Raw genomic sequence first — 18,875 nt, forward strand, 5'->3', positions numbered from 1 at the left:
AGAGTTTGGAGGATGGATAGTTTCACATGCTGACAGTGATCTGGGAGAAGAGGGGTAGTCTAGACTGATGGAGCAACTGCATTCGGGTACCTGCTTTAGGAAGTTGATTGGTGGAGGTTGGTTTAGTGATGTAATGCTGTCCAGTGAGGTTTAACTTGGTGTTGGCTAATTCTGCTCGACCGTCTTTAGATTGTTGGAGTAAACTTTACTCAACTGGTTAATCATTACATGCCGATGATGATGATCATAGTACTTGTTTCGTTGGTTTGAACAAGAGATACAAAAAATATATTCTCCATGGCTAGTTTCCAACTTTGTGTGCATGCAGTGTGTAAACTAATTAGAAATGTATATTGGTCACAATACCATCTTTTATTAACTAGCTCTGCATGTTCTTTTATTTTAGTTTATTTTTTTAAGCATTTTCCCTGTTGTAATTTTCTTCTGTAGTGCAATTTAAAAATGTAAGTTGATTACATTTTTACATTTTTTTTCTACCAGCTGGCAGAAAAAGAAAATGTGATCTCTATAACACATTTCTTTCATAAAAAATACCAAACTTTGTTTGTTTTGGGGTTTTTTTTTTTTGTCCAGGTAACTCATTTTTATTGTATTACGGCTTAAATTATATATAAGAGCTGCTTTAGTATGAATAACAGGTGGGAACCTGAGAAGTAAGCTGATCATTTTTTCCCATAAGATGTTTTCTTTTCTAATTTTTTTTCAGGAGTCAAAATTTGAGTTCAATTTAATATTACAGAGAATTTTAGATGCACCTTGCTAGCCATGCTAGTTAGCCTGGTATGCCTACTGCTCATATATAATCTATGAAAAATACCAGTTGCATTTATGTATGGCTGAAAAAGTGCTTCTTATTGATTGACCTTTTTGAAGCCTTTATAATGCCTTAAAATAAACATTAAAATAAAAAAAATTAATGCTAGAAACAGACACACAAATGTATAAGCAAGCTTCAACCAATCCAATAATTAGACATCGCCGTTCCACTGTGCAACAGAGTATGTAAATCCTTTCCAAAATAAAGCAGCTAGAGTTGAAACATATTGATTAGTGACATAGTTAAGATCAACCGGTTGGTGACGGAGGTGTCTGTCACAAAGTGAAAATGTGCTGCTCCAAAATCATATTTCCTATCGTTTTGATGACCGCCTCATTGTGACCAATTTCAAACTAGTACCTGCAACCAACCTCCTGCAACCACATACCTGTCACAGAATGCAAACGTTTATCTACTGACCAGTGGTTACCAGGCTGTCACTAACCAGTCTCAAGGTGGGCATTAAGGAGGCTTTACCAGTGATGGAAGAGGACTACTTTCTAGTCTTAATATTCCATGATTGTGCTTTTTTTTTTTACATTTATATTTCTTCCTTCAACAGAATGGAAATCAAACGAGTTCTGTATCTAACAGGTTTAATGTCAGACACATCAATCTCTTATTTTTTTATTTTATTTTCTAGTGCTGTGGATGCATGTTGACAATAACTTCCTAGAAAAGTACACATGCAATCATTTTAAAATTCCTCAAAAATTATGCACTTCCCATAGTCTGAAGTCATGCAGTGATAAAAGTAACAGTCCTCTATTATACGATCTACATCCTCTTCAGCTTTAGTCACACATGATGTTGATAAGCATTGTTTGCATGCTGGCTCGCAGTCTCACATCTGAAATTAAGTGCATTCATCTCCACTGTGCTGAGAAGGGTGGTAATTAAAATGTGTTGTAATACAGTGCAGTCATTACAAGACCTGCAATGAAGCATCACTAACAGATCTCAACAGAGACAAGGGCTTTGGCCAAACTCAAACTTTAAACCCAGTACTTTTCCATGTTTAAGGCTGTTTTGATTAGAAAATAAGAATCTCTGCAGGTTGGAGTTTGTTTATAATGTGGATGGTAGTGCCAGGTTTGAATGAGAAGATTTGCAGTTTTACTGTATTGGTCCTTGTTGAATCATTGATGTCCCTGCAGGTGACTGAACTAACTTTTCTAAGACATTGATTGCCACACATTCTGTGGAGGAAATAATAACCTTGGAGGTAGCTCTGCTGTCTATAGTGATTTGCCCCCCAGCGAGGTACTGACAGCTCATTACCTCAGAATTCCTTCTTCACACTGATAATTCACCCAGAAAGCCATGCATGTCACCCCTTGGTTTCTTTGCCTTTGATGAGTGTGCTTCATTTATGTGAATGAGAAGACTTAATTTTGCTTTTCAGTTATTTTTACTGAGACACCTGAACGTCAGGTCATACCAGCATTTTTACAGCAGACAGTCCACAGGAAATACAAGACTAGGTCATCTCGATGAGATAAAGTTAATCAATCCAGTTTAAACATTTATGTAGAGTCCTGCTTAGTCCATCTTAAACATCTTAAACATGGCAGCACTGACCAATCTTAAGTTAACACTAATGACAATAAATGAAATGAAAAGTCAAAAACTGAGCAATGATGCAGATGATTTGCACTTGGTTCTTGCACACCTCTTGTCCCTGTGATAGTGGCAGAGATAACAGGGTAAGGCTGGAGTCAGGTTACGCATCTCAGAAGAGACGTACAACAGGTTTCTGGTTAAGGTCGCATCGTTGCTACTTGCACACAGGTCTGAGCAATAACACTGATTTTTTTAGATTTGAGAGTTTTGTAGTGTATAATCTCAAATTTTATTTAACTGTTAAAATGTAACACAGTAAACTTAACAGGGCCATGATATATTGCAATATGATGTACAGTAAACTGTGACAAGGTGAAGTAGTAAGGATAGTTTTGTGTGTGTTTTTTCTGTACATCCACAGGAAGACGCATCTCCTGTACAAACTTGATGTTTTCTTTCTTTGGTAGTTTCTTAAATGGATTGCATGTACCCTCGGGTTTAATTTGTCCATGACATAATTGCTACATTAAAGTACTGTACCCCACAGTGTTTCTGTTTGGAACATTATCTGCTCAAGAAACAACAAAGCAGCAAGAGAGGGACATCATGCAGCAGCAGATTGTGTGTGGGTGAACAGGCAGGGATGTTTTTGTGCATGCCCCTTTTTTTTTTTTTTTTTTAAATAAATACATAAGAAAACAACATTCCCTTTACTGTCAGCCCTTTGGTTCTTGCCTGGGAAATCCTCTTCAGTCACTGCTGCAGCTGCGTCATCAGGAGCAATTTTTACCACTTTCAACCTCCCACATGATGGCAAGCTTGAAAAACAAAGCGAGGCGCTATGGGAAACAGAGGTGCTTCCCCTGCCTTCTTTTTAAACCTTGTCTGTCATCTTGAAGCAGCTTGAAGGATGTTTTATTTTCATTGTAACTTTCTAGTGTAATCTGTACTAAATGTCCAGAGAATTTCTGTTAAACCTTAGTTTTTAACTAAGATCCTTTTTATTCCTTACAGTGCAAGTCCGTAAAATTAGAATCTTACATGGTTTCAAGGGATATCCTTATTTCCAAGGTCATTCTCATGAAAGCTCTTCGTGTCATTGGGGTTTTCACCTTATTAAACGAAGATCAGCGTGGATGTCGACAAAACACCGGTGCTGGTTTCTTTTCTGAGCTGGTTTTAATTGGCTGTAAGGTTGGCGGACAGGAGTTCCACCACGGTGCCCGAAGGTATCTCCAAGAAGAAAAAGTGGATTCATTTGCATAATTAGGGTTGGAACATATTAAGAGGAGAGGCACAGTAGAGTAATGAGCCAAGAAAATGAGAGTAAGAGTGCAGAGCGGCATATGACACGAGCCATGTTTAGATCTGAACGCAGCGAATCTCTCAGGGGAGGCTCACTAATGACTTTGATTTGTCTGGAGATGAGTCAAAACAGTTGTTGCCTCCGCCTTCTCCCACTCCCCAGCTCTGAATCTGTCCTCCTCAAACAAACACCTCCACCTCCTGTTGATGTTGTTGTTCCAGTGCTCAGGGTAGAATTGGCACAGCGAGCGATTGTACAGCAGCCTTGTTTGGTTTTCCAGTTTTGGAGATTATGCTTGTGGAAGAATAGGCAGATACTTTATGGTGCTGAACGTCCCCTGCAATTACATATGCCACACCATCCCAGTTAGCAAATATTTGATGGTGCAGAGACTGAACCTCATTGTCATGCAATACAGTTCTCACATTTACCATGTTTTAGTTTGCTGTTGTTCTCGTCTGTGTTTGCAGACATCGCTGAATTGTTAATACATGGCCAAAGCACTCAGTGTACCTTTTTTTTTTTTTTCAAATCTGTGATGCTACTATGCTTGCATTGGTTGCAGTTATCAAATTATCATATACTTTTTTTTAGGTTAGTTAAATATTCTATCCCTTATCATCATATATCATCATCGTGTGTTATAGCACTGCCTGAAGAGTGCTTGTCAGGCCAGTTGTGATATTTATCAACCCAAATGAGCCTCCACACACCCCAGGGATATCTGTTCTTACAACACTGAGCAAGATAGCATCCAGTTACAATAATACAGTCAAGGAGAAGCCAGAAACCAGAGTTGACAACAACTAAAAGGTGCAATATGTTGCCAAAAGTATTCGCTCCTCTGCCTTCACATGCATATGAACTTGAGTGACGTCCTATTCTTAATCCATCCAAAGCCAACTCTTAGCAGCTATAGCAGCTTCACCTCTCCTGGAAAAGCTTTCTACAAGCTTCAGGAGTGTGTTTATGTGAGGTTTTAACCAGAGACGCATTTGTGAGGTCTGACACTGATGTTGGGGAAGAAGGCCTGGCTGTTTCCTACTATTACAAGTGTTTATGCAAAGCCAAGCAGCTGCTAACTGTAGCCTCTGATTTAACACTTGTAAAACTACTCTGTGCATGAAGAGAACGTGGATGTTTTGTTTATAATCCACAGAGATGACCATCTACCCAACCCCCAAAACAACAAATCAGTCATCTAAGTCAGCAAATCGACAACCAATCTCCATGGTCTCTTTATTGACAGTACACAGATGAGTCACTTTATGGATTGTGACAGTGGGCAGAATGAATAAGAGCAGGACTTTGTAATTGAATTTTTTGTGTGTTTCTCTGCATCTAAGCTGTTGGATCTTATAGATGTCAGAGTAATTTGTTTTAAAGCAGATAATGAGAATTTTTTTGTTTTTGGAAATCGCCTGAGAACAGGAAACATTAGGATTTTTTTTTATGAATAAAAATTCATGATTGAAAGTCATTTGGTAAATTTATAATCGTCGTGCTGTAATGTCACTGATAGTGAGAAAGGCTGTTCTGGTTGTGTTAAACTGAGTGTTCTGGATTTTCAGATTTATTGCAGCAGCTGCTTTTTCCTGTTTCACACTCAAGCTATCGATGTCTGCTGGGGGAAGATGGCCCCAATTACTTCTTGTCTATATGTGATTAACAGAGATTTGCCTTTAAACTCTAAGTGCAAGGGTCTGTTCAACACTTATCTTCTGTCCAGCTCACCTCAGACATGGACCAGTATCTTCAGGCGTACTCCTGATTGTGCTCCAAGCCACAATGGACACATGGAATATGAATTTACATGAAATCACACTTTTCCTCTGCAACATTCCATTTCTTCTAATAATATGAGTAACGCAGAATGGTCAAGACGCCTCGAGATCATTTATCATGACCGGTGTCGTTTTGTATGTATTGCAATCACAAAAGTGTTGTCTCAATCAGGCGAGTGCATCTCTGAGCTGTTAACTTGATTGGCCTTAATTAATTCAGAGTTTTCTGATATCAGTCCCAAATGTAGTCTGCAATCAAGTGTTTTTTTTGCCTAATTGAGGCCAAGTGCCACTAAATTACTTCCTGGAAAATTGAAAAATTGGATCATGGCAGTTTTATTGCTGTTTGGTTACAGGTGGATATGTGAGAGGGGAAGAAGACGGGAAAGGAAGCCAAAGCCCAAAGCTCATATCCTGCTAGTGTGTACTGATGCTTGCTGGGAAGATATGCAGAGGGGAGGAATAAGAGTTCAAAAAGTAATAGCACGCAGTAGCACAATAAGTCCTCAAAGTTAAAGCTGCAGAAGGCTAGATAAAAATGTGTACAGCCAAATAGTTTCAGTGTAGGCCTGGAGGCTGTTCTCCTTTGCTGCTCAGGTGCAGCGGCTGTGGTTCATACTAAAAATGTTGTCACAACTATTTAATAGGTTACTGCTAACTTTAGCAATCATACTCCTTTGGGGATGACTTTTAATGACTCCAGTGGTTTCTGACACTTGTTCTAGTGTCACAGTGATGTTGACTTGGGTTTTCTTCAGTGTACCTGGCATATAGGGTTGTTTCAAGCTTCTTGGAAAACTCTTGTGGATTTAGGTTGTCTCCATATTGCCTCTCTCGGTTGGTCCTGGTTTTGAATCTGTGGGGAGATTGCATATTCTTCCAGTGTCTGTGTAGGTTGTCTCTGGGTTTTCTGGCTTCCCCTTCACAGTCCTGAGATATGCAGTGAGTGGGGTTGGGTTAACTGGTGGTTTTGAAGTGGTGATTCTGTCCAGTGTGTACCTGCCTTTCGCACTATGGCTGCTGGAATAGGCTCTGGCAGCTCCATGACCCTGATTTGGATACACAGAAAAAGATGGATGGATACATATCAGTCAGTTTTTCCTCAGTTTAAGAATAAGCTATTGTTCATAATAGTGTTCTCTTTAGCACACTGCATGTGTTTTAATTACTCCAGAAGCACAGGAATTGTTTATTTCCATATAACTCAGAGCAGGAAAAATCATTTGTCTTAAAGTTGAACCTTAATTTCCTCTGGAAAATAAAATAGTAACGTATGTATTTGATTAATAATTCTTCATAGTGTAAACAAAGTAATTTTTTTTGCCCAGATTTTATCTCTTAGGTGCTGAAAAGATGATGTTGTAGTAGGAGTGCTGCTTCCTTTGTACACATGTTAGACCAGTATTGCTGTTGGGGCAGCTAATAATTGCCCCCAGCCTGGTATGTCTACTATAAATATGAAGGGTGAATTAACAATAATGTGTTGCGTTGCTGATGTGATTTGGGGTCTTTGACAATGAGGTTGCTGAACGGGTAGTTGACAAAAAATGTACAAATAAGCAGTTTACTATATCCTCAACTTTTAGGCTCTATTGGGATTTAGACAGAGTGCGTTTATTTGCTAAAGCAGGAAAAAAAAGCAGAAAACTTAAATGTTGAAACTCACATTCAGCAAAAACAGCTCTTAAAACTCCAGACTACACAAGCATTTTCATAACCAATTCTCAGCATATGATAAAACCACAACTGGAAAAATTATATACAAGCATCTGTACTGGAAAAAACCCAGCAGTTAAAAAAGAATCCACCCCTGCAGAGCTAATGGGCTGCATCATTTCAACCAGGCATTTAAGAGAATTATAAGTTGTTTGGATCCCATCTAAATGCTGCTACATGGGTACATAAATTGACATAAAAACCTGCACATTTAAAAATATTTTCCATAGTCGATCAAGGGGCTGGCATAAACATGTGAAAGCTGAATTTCTCTTAAACCAATTTTGGACTTTTATTTATTTTCCTCAAAATTACAAATGCCGTTTGAGGCCTTACAGAGTATTATAGTATATATGGAATTCATATAAAGACGTTTGTGGCTCCAGAGGAAACTGCATGAAGTGTGTATGATCAGCTGGAACTGAAGTCAGTTCGTGTGCAGTGAGAAAAATGTAAGCTTACTCAAATCTCTGTAGCTGATTGTGATCTGAGCCTCGGAGCTGTCGCCTACATTAAAGTATTTGCATAACACCCGATTCTGTAGGCTGAGCAAATTATACCAAGTTTCCTAAACATCCATCATGGGTCTGAGAATATTATTAAAGGTCAAGTGTAAAGGATTAATGACAAAATTATCACAACGTCACAATATAGTGTATATTTCCTTTTTACAGTTACATTTTTTGGGGAAAAACAGATATTGTTTCTATACTTTAGTGGATGCTTGGCAATCAGCCTGTTAGCAGTGACAGTGATCTGTTTGGAACACACAAACACAAAGATGTTAGCAACAGATCCTTTGAGTCCTGTTGTGCGGTGGGGTCCCCGTGAATCGGCCTTATTTGACCAGCACATCCCACAGATGCTCGATTGGATTGAGTTCTGGGGAATTTGGAGGTCAAATCAATGCAAAGTCATTGTTTAGCTCCTCAAACCATTCCTGAACCATTGTTGCTTTGTGGCGGGGCGCATTATCCTGCTGAATAGGCCACAGCCATCAGGGAACACTGTTTCAATGAAAGGCTGTACATGGTGTGACATAATGCTTAGGTAGATGGTACGTGTCAAAGTAACATCCACATGGATGGCAGGACCCAAGGTTTCCCAGCAGAACATTGCCCAGAGCATCACACTGCCACTGGTTTGCCTTCATTCCATAGTTTGCTTTCTTTCTTCCTTTGCTCTGTGGGCCAGTTCTGATGTTCACATGCCCATTGTTGGTGCTTTCAGCTGTGGACAGGGGTCGGCATGGACACCCTGACTGTCTGTGTCTATGCAGCCATGCTCAATAAACTCTGATGCTCTGTGTGTTCTGCCACGTTTCTATCACTTGGACCTTTCTTGGACTACCTTCGATAGATGCTGACCACTGCAGACCGGGATAATCTGTCCTTTGTCAAACTCACTCAAATCCTTAAACTTGGCCCATTTTTCCAGCTTATAACACGTCAACTTTCACTTCCTCCCTAATATATATACAGGTGCCACGGTGAAGGAATAAACAGTGTTATTTACTTCACCTGTTGGTGGTATATGTATACTGTGGACTTTCAGAATAGTGTTTAGCTAAACTTATACCCACACACTCTTGTTACAGTTTATTAACTCCCTCTATAAACTGCCAGAGAATCCTCTGAGGAATCCCACAGCTGTCCAGTTCCAATTTCAGTTTTCCTCAGTGTCTGGATGCGCTGTGGAGGTCACAAAAGGGGGCTGTGGGTTGTTTCATCATTCTGCTTTATCCGCAGTTAGGTCTGGCAGGAAGTCAAGAACTTTTTACAAAAAGCTCAAGCCAAAACTATCATCCCAGTATGGGGCCACTAAAGTGTAATGGCACACAGCCATCTCACTATTGCTCTCCCACACTATTGATCTGTTTTATTTCGAGACGCTGCTGTATAGCAAAGATACTAGAGCTAAAGCGTTATTTTCTCTTATCACACTCACAGTTTAGTGGAAACAAAATTGTTGAGGAAAAAATCCAAGTATCTGGTAAAGTATGAACCATGTGCTTAAGGCAGGCTGCGCTATATCGTGCGTTGGTTATTTTAATACAGGCAGGAAGGCAAATGGAAAACAAACAGAATGAAAATATTGAAGTTTACCACTTTATTTATGCATTTTTGACATGTTAGAATCACTGGTTGGGAGCATGTTAGTCGATGGTGCTGTTTGGATGTGGTCTTTACATTGTGAGGACTTTGGGTGACATCTGCCTTGTGTTGACACTGCAGGCTTGTGCAGATTTGGCTGAAATGAAACAACATTTGAAGAGCCAAGAGCCAGTCTAGTCGCATTGTTGGCCTAGTTTTGTTTTTGTATTCATTCATGGCATTTCTGTATTCTCTCTTATACAAGAGAGCCTCTCACATCTAATGTGATACTTTTATGAAGCACTAAAGAGCACGCTCTTATTTCCACTCGTATTCTGACGTGTAGCAATAAGTGGAATTGTTAAATGTCTCAAAAGGTTTGAATGAGCATCTTAACCTGTGCATCCCACTTTTGAGTGCAGCTGAAAGTGAAGAATAAGGATGCTAAACAATGGCAACCTTGGGTGCTGCTATGCACACAGTGAGCCAGCAGAGTACAGCAATATTGTTGAAGAGGAAAACACAGAAATTGAATCAAGGGCGAAAAGGGAGAGAAGTATTATTTTGGTAAACATAAGTCATGTAGCCACCAGTCGGGAATTAAAGCGAACGCTTTGGATGAGTAATGCTGCTGCTGCCGTGGTCGTGGTGCTCAGCGATGAGTGCGTACAGGCTGGAAGCAGCCCTCGGTAAGGTGTCCCGAGTGGAGACGAGCCAATATTTTTCTATCAAGCTCATAAACTGTTGCTGCAACATAACCCCCAATCTTTCTGCTACAGGCTGCTGCTGCTGAGTTGAGCAAGTCTGCTTGTTTAGGGTGAAGCTTGTTAAATATGCTTCTGCTAACTGTTAATAATTACATACAGTGTTGGATTTTGAGGAGAGGGGACAGATGGACAGCGATTACTCAGACCTTTTAGAAACATGTTGCAATGAGAGCAAATTTATAGCCGAGTAAATTTGTCTTCGCAAACTTATTACCTATTAGACTGCATATGTTGCCACAGGCCGGCCCGAAATCAGCAGACTTGTAGATGCACTGGCCTCCTGCTCCAAAATGATTAACGTGGAAGCGTTTTATGTCACCTGAAGTAAGCGGGTTCCTATCATCTTTTTGTTGGAGCAGATGGAATATTTGATGGAAAGACGAGAGATATCAAATGAGCCGTTGTTATGGGGATAATTCTAAAAGGGGCAGATGGCTTTGGGGAATATCACAGGCTGGTGAGTTATTTTTAGACTTACTGCAGCACACCTCAACCTTTCAAAGCACATCCTCCGCCTCCGTTGGAGCATTCATCAATGACCCTGCCTTGCTAGCGGCCGCTGGCCAGGATGAGCTGTTAAACTCTGCTGACCTGGTCATCTGGGCCAGAGCACAACTCTTTGTTAATGTTCATCCTGCGGGATAAATCACTGTCGGTGTAGTAAGCCTCACCAGTAAGCCTGGTTTTACTTTACACGAGTTCTTTTGGTCGTGAGCAGGTCAGAGAAATCACTGTTGAGCATTTCTGGATTGATTTGTAGTGTACCATTTATTATTCAGATATGGAGTTAGCTTTAATAATTACTAACATTACTGTAAGCCTCTTCTCTTGACGCCATTGCTTTTCTTGCACCACAAACACGCACACACAATGTCGGCATATCGCTGATGTAATCAGTTTTCTGCGGCGTTAACTCTCCATGTTTAATGAGCATTTCCTACACGGAAGTGTGATGAACGTGACATCTGTATTTGTTCGGCTCTAACTCATCCTCTTCTCTCTGTTGCTGCACAGTATTTGAGGGTGAATCTTAATGAGCTGTATTGACACCTGCGGTGACGCACGTTATAGTCTAGTAAACACTGGCAAATCACCCGGTGTCGGTCGTCATCCTTATCTTCACCTGCGCTCCTACTTCAAGGGTGACAGAGACACTGCGCGGGGCGGAGAGGCTTGTTTAATCCGAGGTGTGTTTTGATCGGTGGCTTTCATACTCGCGCAGGAGAAAGTGTCGTCTCTCTCTCTCTGTTTCCCTCCTGGTTGCTGTGGCGACGCCTGCTGCAGCGCTTCACTTCTGCCAACTCCAGCAGCATCTGGGCAGAAGTGTGTGTGAGTGCGTTACACATATTATGTAACAAGCTGCAAGTTAGCACAGGCACCAAATTAATAAACAGATCAATTTCTCTCGTTCCTTGGGGTTTATTAATGAACCTGTCACAACCCAACAAATCAATACATTAAAAATGAGCTAAGTGCTCTCCCAAGTCAGTTCTTAGAAAACACGCACATTCCCCGTGATGCACCTGTTGCTCCTGCAGCACTTGTTGGAGCAGCATTTGGATATTTAATCCTCCTTCATGCTGACTTTTACCTAATCTGTGTTTTGTGGCGTCTTTTTTCTTGCGTAATTCCCTCAGCTGGCCAAACTGCTCTATGGCTCATTTACCACCTCATTTTCTTTTCTGCTACCCAATCCTCATCCTCCTGCCTGGTCTGACGTAAAGTTCAAATGAGGATATTTATTACACATTTTTTCTAGGATCTGAGAGCTAAGCAATAGTTTGGTTTATCACTTTCCAGCACAGATCATTTTAATTCAAGTTTTATTACTAACAAAAACAGGATTTTAAAGAAGCACAAGCAGGACCTTACTATTTAAAGAGACAATATTGAACATTTTTCTGCTTAACAGGCTAAGCTTATAGGGAACAAGCAGTTTTAAAGGGTTAAAAATAGCAGTTATTGAAAGTTGTCCGAAACTTGTGAACTTTGAGTTTCATATTAAATCAGTGTTTTAAGTTTCTCCCTTTGAAATATCAGAGATGAGACCTTAAGCTAACATTAGCTGAAGAAGCTGCAGTGTAGAGCTAAGACTACACGAATCAACAAATCACATCTCCTCTTAAGCTTTGGTAAATAATTTCAGACACAATCATAAATCTTAGTGATAACAAAAGGTATCACTTAAAGTGTACTTGGCGTAGACTTTGCCTGGAAAATGTGAAGCTGTGCATATAGATTTGATTGAATGACTGTGTAGATACACAACAAAATCTCAACTTTAATCAGATTTTCATTACAAACGTGTTCTCCTTAACTTGTTCTGGATTAATTATTTCCCATTTAAAACCTGTGAGATGAAACTCATGCTTATTCAGCCTTCATAAAACCTCGACGCAGAACTTAACAGAAGGCTTTGGAGATAAACTGCACACCGTGGTTACTCAGTTCTGCACAAGAAGAAGAAGAACACGGCAGATGCTTTTCAAAAGCTGGAGGGACTCGTAGACGTTTGCAGATACGCCGAGTGAGCCATAGCCAGTCAGAGACCTTGATCTCTCCTGTCTTGGCCGGCTTTTACTTGATGAACAGTATCTTTTCTCATATGTGCTAATTTACCAATTTAATGAAATCCTTTTTATATAATCATAGGTAATTGCATCTATTTCTAACTCTTGTGGAATTTTCCTCTTAGCAGTGGCCGTTTTTTTCTTCCCACTTGTTGTTTTTCTGCGTTGGTTATCTAAGTCAGAAGATTGCCTCTGTGCTGATATGCAATCGAGGATGGCAGAGTAGAGAAACTGCAGCAAGTGTTCAGGCTGTGGGTGTGTGTGTGACAGAGCTGCGCGTGTGTGGGAGTTCATCAGCTCATTACAGACGAACCATCCTCTTTTGTTCGCTTTTAATGTGAAAGAATTTGTTTCCAGTTTTAGAGTCAATGTAGGCTACCTATAATTTGCACATCTCCTAGCAACAAGACTTTGAACAAACTAAATATAACTACTTGCAAAGGTGTCACTATAGGCTGAGCACTTCTGTCTATGAAAGGGTTATGTTTTGTGCGTGTGTGTATGGATGGGTGTGTGCACGCACATCAGCAGAGGTCTTCCAGTAAGAGCCAAAGTCCGTAATTTTCCATATGCTCTTCACAACAGCGTGAGATGATTACAGTGTTTGAATAACAGCAAGCAATCCGAGTAGATCTCTGCTATACAGCGTAGGAAAACTTGATCATGTGCACGTCCACATGGCTAAACCTACTTAGTTTTGACACAGTGTAATAAGTATTTGCAGGAAGAGGCCTGTATAGAGACAATGAGCGGGTCACAGAGCTGCAGTTTCTGCTAAGTGAGTTCGTGTACTGGAAAAGGCAAAGTAGTTTGACTCTTACTGGGAAATGCATTATTTATACATGCATATAGCTATCAAATTAATCTTGGTGGGACAGCGCATGTAATTGGGGTTAAATGCACGCAGAACACATTGCAGATGGAGCTCAGTTGCTTGAGCGGCCACAAAACGGCCCGGGTTTAGAGCAGGAATGGATCACTGTGCTGTTAAAGAAGTCAACACTTTCTTTTCCAAAGAAAGAAATCTCTTGAACCCCAACCTTACATCAGCTCTTCCAGAAGAAGCCTGATGAAAACGAATCGAGTGATGTTTCCATTGTGCATCGTCTGGCCCAGCCATCAGCTTCACATTTGAGTACTTTCTCAACTTGTCCCTTCATAAGTGCTTTCCTCTTATTCATGCCTGGATTGTTTTAAAGAAATCTACTGCTGTGAATAAACCACAGCAACTACTCGAAACAAAACAAACTTCTTTTTATTGAAGACTACAAAAGTGCCAAAAATGTGGATGGCGCCTCGAGCTAAATTTAGTAAAAACTGAAAAATCTACAATGTTGCAAAAAATAAAAGTAGGCAAAATTTGATGGCAACAAAGACAGTTGATGATATTATCTTCATAATCCAGCCTTACTCTCAGCGTTTTTGTTAAAATTAAACAATAATAATAATAATAATTATTGATTGCATTGAGACGTCCACTTTAAACAGTGTTATTTTTGGTGTTTTCCTGCAGCTCTGTGTTATTTCTGCATTTTAACTACATTCAAAAAGACTTTTCTTTGCAGGATATTGCACAATTATGTGGCTTGTTTATACCATAGCTTTTTCTGGTCCAATATCACCGCAGTAGCTCAGCATTTTTCAATATAATCATTGCAACACATGACAATCTTGCCCCCTTACAGCTTTCTTTTTTTTTATTTTGCCAAACTTTTGTAATTACAATTGAAAATTTCAGCCAGGAAACAAAAACATGCCAATTTTTAAATATGTATCCTATTCGTTTAAAATTAAGAGACATTACAATAACAAGAGTTTCACATTGTGATCGTGGAATCGTATATTGAGTCCAAATGTCAAAGACGAGTGAGGCCAAACGTGACGAGCAAGGGCTGGAACTAAACCAGAGAGGGAGAGGTGTCTACTCAGGTCGTAGATCCGAGGAGGACGATGTTGTTTCTACAAAATGACTTCTTGTTGCTACCAGAGGAGCTGCGCCCTGCTGGCCACTAGAAAAAATGCAAGCTTGAGCCAGTTAAAGTTAGCTTTACTTTTTAGATCCAGAAACTTCTCTATGTGCATCCTGTGAAGTCTAGACAGACGCTGAACACAAATAATAAAAAGAAGGAGAAGAAAAGCTCTCGTAGCCCCTCAGTGTGTGCTGGTGGTAGTCTGTGTTGAGTGAAGTGTGTTCTTTAATACAGACGTGAGTCTCAATGTCACCCTCCTGTAGCTCCAGCCTCCCTGGGGCTCTCTCTGCCTGGCTGTGACAGCACAGCCTCAGCTGCCCACGCCCGTCCTCGTCCCCCCCCACCTTCCTGCTGGATTGCCTATCTTAATACTTCCCCACTTGCCACCACCCCTCAATGTACACAACAGATCGGCGCACCAGCAGCAGTGAGCTCAGCTCTTTCATCTGCCTGTCACACAGACTGAGCCGCTGTGACTCAGTGTTTATCACAGCCGCAGGCGTGACACTAGAAAGTATATGACAAGTGGTTTTCACGTGTGTGTGTGTGTGTGTGTGTGTGTGTGTGTGTGTGTGTGTGTGTGTGTGTGCGCACTGCTGTTACTCTCAGAGGAGTCATTACTCAGGTGATCTTTTCGGGAGCCCCTGAACTCCCACGTTTGAAGTCGGTCTTCTTCTCAGCCCGCCTGGAGCGTGTAGGCGCTCAGTTCACTGAGCTCATTGCTCAAAACAAATCGTTGTGTCTCCCCCTGCACCTTAGCCAAATAGGGAACACATCAGGACTCAGTGGCCAACCTTTAGAGGAATTGAACTGAACTCAGTGTGGATTTATTTCTTTTGTGGTTGTGACAGGGTGGTGTGTGTGTTGGGTGCTTGTTATATTACTACAATGAACACTTGCTAGATTTGAATGTTGTTTTTTTATTCTTTCTCTCTTGTCCTGCCCATACTGATCCTTTCCGTCCTTCTTTTTCTTTTTTGTTTCAAGATGTGTTGGTGAATAAGAAACCATGTGACTGCGATGTCATCGCCGACTGTAAAGTGGGGGATGCTGTGAGCCTGGAAGTAAAACTGACCAATCGCAGCAAGAATTCAGTGGGGCCCCTGGCTCTGAACGTGGTGCCATATCAGGATTATCAGAATGGAGTCCAGAACTACGATCTGGAGGACGGAGTCACCTTCATCGGCTCCAACACCTTCTACATTGATACGGTCAGTCAGAACCACAGTTCTATATTCATGTTGTTTCCCAGCAAACACCTGAGATATGCAAATACAAATCTATTCTTAATGGTGAAGGGTCACTGCAGCAGAGGTCACATGTACTCGATTGTAACACAGTCACATCACAGGAGTTTAAGCTGATATTGTAATGGGCTCAGTAACTCCTAACTAAGGTAACTGCATTTTTTTAAGGTCATAACTTCTGGAAAGAGGTAGTTTAGTCTTCTTAGTTTTAGATTGATTGTATGCAACAGTCGCTACCACTGATATCTAGTAAATGAGCCAACTCACACCGAATCAATCCAAATAAAACATTGTGCTGAAAGCCAAAGTGAAAATAGTTATTTAATCTGAGGGTCATTCAAAGGATGATAAGAGAAGATAAATACAGTGTTACCCCCAAAAAGATGTTACACAGGACTAGAGAGCACTACACGCCAAAGAGATTTAATGAATGGTTTATAACACACTATAGAAAAGTTGGTCTGTAAATACAGTTTAAAGAATTTACTCATGTGCAGTATTTGAAGTTATTATAGAAGCTCTTTACAGCTCTGTTTTCCATATATGCTGCACATCTGGGAACAGCAGAGACAGACGTGACTTTTGTTTTGATCGATTGCACAAGTCACTGTCAGTTACTTTAAATAGAACTGAGTGGCTGAGTAGACGGGGAGGAAAACACACTGGAAAGTCTAAAGGTTCTACTTTTCTTCGCAAAACAACCCTAACGCCTCAAAAGATGGCATGGTCCTTTTACTGTCATCGTAAAAATATTTCTATTGGCTCTGAAGAGATCCTCAGAGTCAGTATTTGTATATAATCGCTTCTCATTGCTGATGTTAAACAAGCTGCAGGCTGTTGAACACGACTCAGAACAAAGAGTTTTAAAAGCACATGAAAGAATACTTGAATTCCTCATTTTCATGAATGTGCAGAACTGCTTAATTCTGGCTGTCGTTCTCAGCTGAACGAGAACTTGTCTGCTCTTCATCATCAAAGCCAGTCATTCAGCTGAACCTGCATTAGGAAATGACAGCGAGGTGACCACTAACAGTTCTTACTGCTGTGTCTCTTTTCTGTCACCAGGTTAAACCCAACGAAAGTACTGTATGTGAGGGTGCCCTGCTTTTCCTTTACACCGGGGATTTCTACCTTAATATCAAATTCCAGGACGACAGCGCTGGACGAGAGCTTCCTTTGGCCTGGTTCACTCTGCCCAGCGTCCACATCAGAGCCCTCGACGCTCCACCACAGGCCGGGGCCTAAGGACTTCAAGGTCATAGACCTGACCAAGAGATCGGGTGTTTTGTTGCTGTTATATGTAAATACAGTAGCATTATAATGAATTGACATATGAATATCATTTTGGTAAATGTTTCTGCGTTTGTATAGTTAACACAACATGTGTGCTTGGGGTGAATAAAAACAAAACACACAATCTGACCTGCAAATTTGCGCGGGGTAATGCCAGGTAAAATCCTATTCTCCATCCTTTCTGAGTGCAGAGTCACCGACTTTCACAACAACAAAGGGAGACAAAGTAAATCGGCTCATGTTTCCTGGTTAAGACAGCACAGCAATTCACACTGTTAACCAGCAGCAACACATGCTAACAATGTTGATCACTGAGGAAGCAAGCTAGCTAGCCTCAAATACAGGAAGTCATCTTATTAGCTGTGCAGCAGCATCTGATTTTATGTAGCCCTGATTTGTCAGACTGTGGATTGCTCTGTAATACACATACTGTGGTGTTGGTTGTCAGTTGTACGGTAAGGGGGAGTAAGTGTGCTCATGTTTTCATATTGTCCGAAAAATCAAGCTGGTTTGTTAAGTGGGTGCATGCGAACCAAAGTTAGCCTGCTTTTTTAGCCCATGGGGGTCAACTGGGGGATATTTGGACCAACACTTCCTGTTCTGTACCAGCCTCAATTTTAACAAAGGCTGATGCATTAAAGAAGGCTGATAAAATATAATATGAAAACCTGAGCACACTTATATCTGAGCATTGCCAGCGGTTTCAAGATCCACTGTTTACTTGCACACAGCCACAGTCTGCTCACAAAGCCTGCTGTTCCTGGCCTGCACATTCAGCATATTCATAGGAGACATGGCTGCTATATGAGAAGAAGGTGACCTTGAACAAAAGTTTAACTTGAGAATGGTTTTGATTTTCTCACCTCATAAACTGGCTGGTTAGAAGCAGCCTGCTGGATAAGCCACAGAAAGGTAGCGCAAGACTCAACAAGGACGTGCAAAACAATGCTAGTGCTTTCTTTAGCTATTATTACTACAGTGCCAAATTCTGGGTTTAGCCAAGAGTGAACACTGAAACTGTTCCACTGCTGTATGGACTTACCTCAGCCTGTATCAGTACACTGAATTATGGATTTGAGTCTCTTAGATTAGGCCCATTGTGTGTGACTTATGATAGCTGTAAATAAATGTTAAAAGAAGACGACTATTGTTCATTTGGGCATCATTTTCATTTGTCTATCCAAGCTGTTAAATATTTGTGCTGATCTTCATTTATCGTGCCCACTGAGGTGACCTTTACTATAACAGCTTCTTGTGGATGCTCAATTCTGACATTTACATTCTTCAAAATCCATAAACTGCAATTAGAGAGAAAAATATTAGAGAGTAATAATCATTTTTAATGTTGAATTAATGCTGGAACAGGCAGCCAAACACCGTGTTGTTGACCAGTGATAGCTTGCAGGCTGTTTGCGCACTTTGAGTTATACACAGCATATTTATAGCCTGTGACTGAGTAGCAGCTACACTGACACTCACCACAGTGTACATTTCTGTGTTTTAATGCGCATTGATGCACTGGGAGTTACCCAGAGCACTGCTAATAGAGTCCATTTGAAAACTGTTTTCCAGTAACAGTTGAATTTCTGCAACCTTTCAGGTTACTACAGGTCCCAGCGGAGTCTGAAAAGAAGGCTAATAACAAGCTCTCCCACCACCTGACACTGAAACTGTACACCATGAAAGAGTCTGTATTCATGTAAAGATGCAGGTTTTATAGGTGTGTTT

At 40.7% G+C, this 18,875-nt stretch overlaps 1 protein-coding gene across 3 annotated transcripts in view; it reads left to right on the top strand.

The window, feature by feature from the left end:
- Positions 1 to 18,291, top strand: part of trappc9 (trafficking protein particle complex subunit 9) — a 219,019-nt gene extending 200,728 nt beyond the window's left edge. For all 3 annotated transcript variants that reach the window (XM_039605603.1, XM_031741703.2, XM_039605604.1), the window contains 2 exons: positions 15,595 to 15,818; positions 16,920 to 18,291. In XM_039605603.1, the coding sequence (XP_039461537.1) occupies positions 15,595 to 15,818; positions 16,920 to 17,099 (404 nt within the window). In that variant the 3' untranslated portion in view covers positions 17,100 to 18,291. The remainder of the gene's footprint in view (positions 1 to 15,594; positions 15,819 to 16,919) is intronic.
- Positions 18,292 to 18,875: the final 584 nt, after the last annotated feature.

The sequence above is a fragment of the Oreochromis aureus genome, linkage group 22 (assembly GCF_013358895.1).
Source record: "Oreochromis aureus strain Israel breed Guangdong linkage group 22, ZZ_aureus, whole genome shotgun sequence".
Lineage (NCBI taxonomy): Eukaryota > Metazoa > Chordata > Actinopteri > Cichliformes > Cichlidae > Oreochromis > Oreochromis aureus.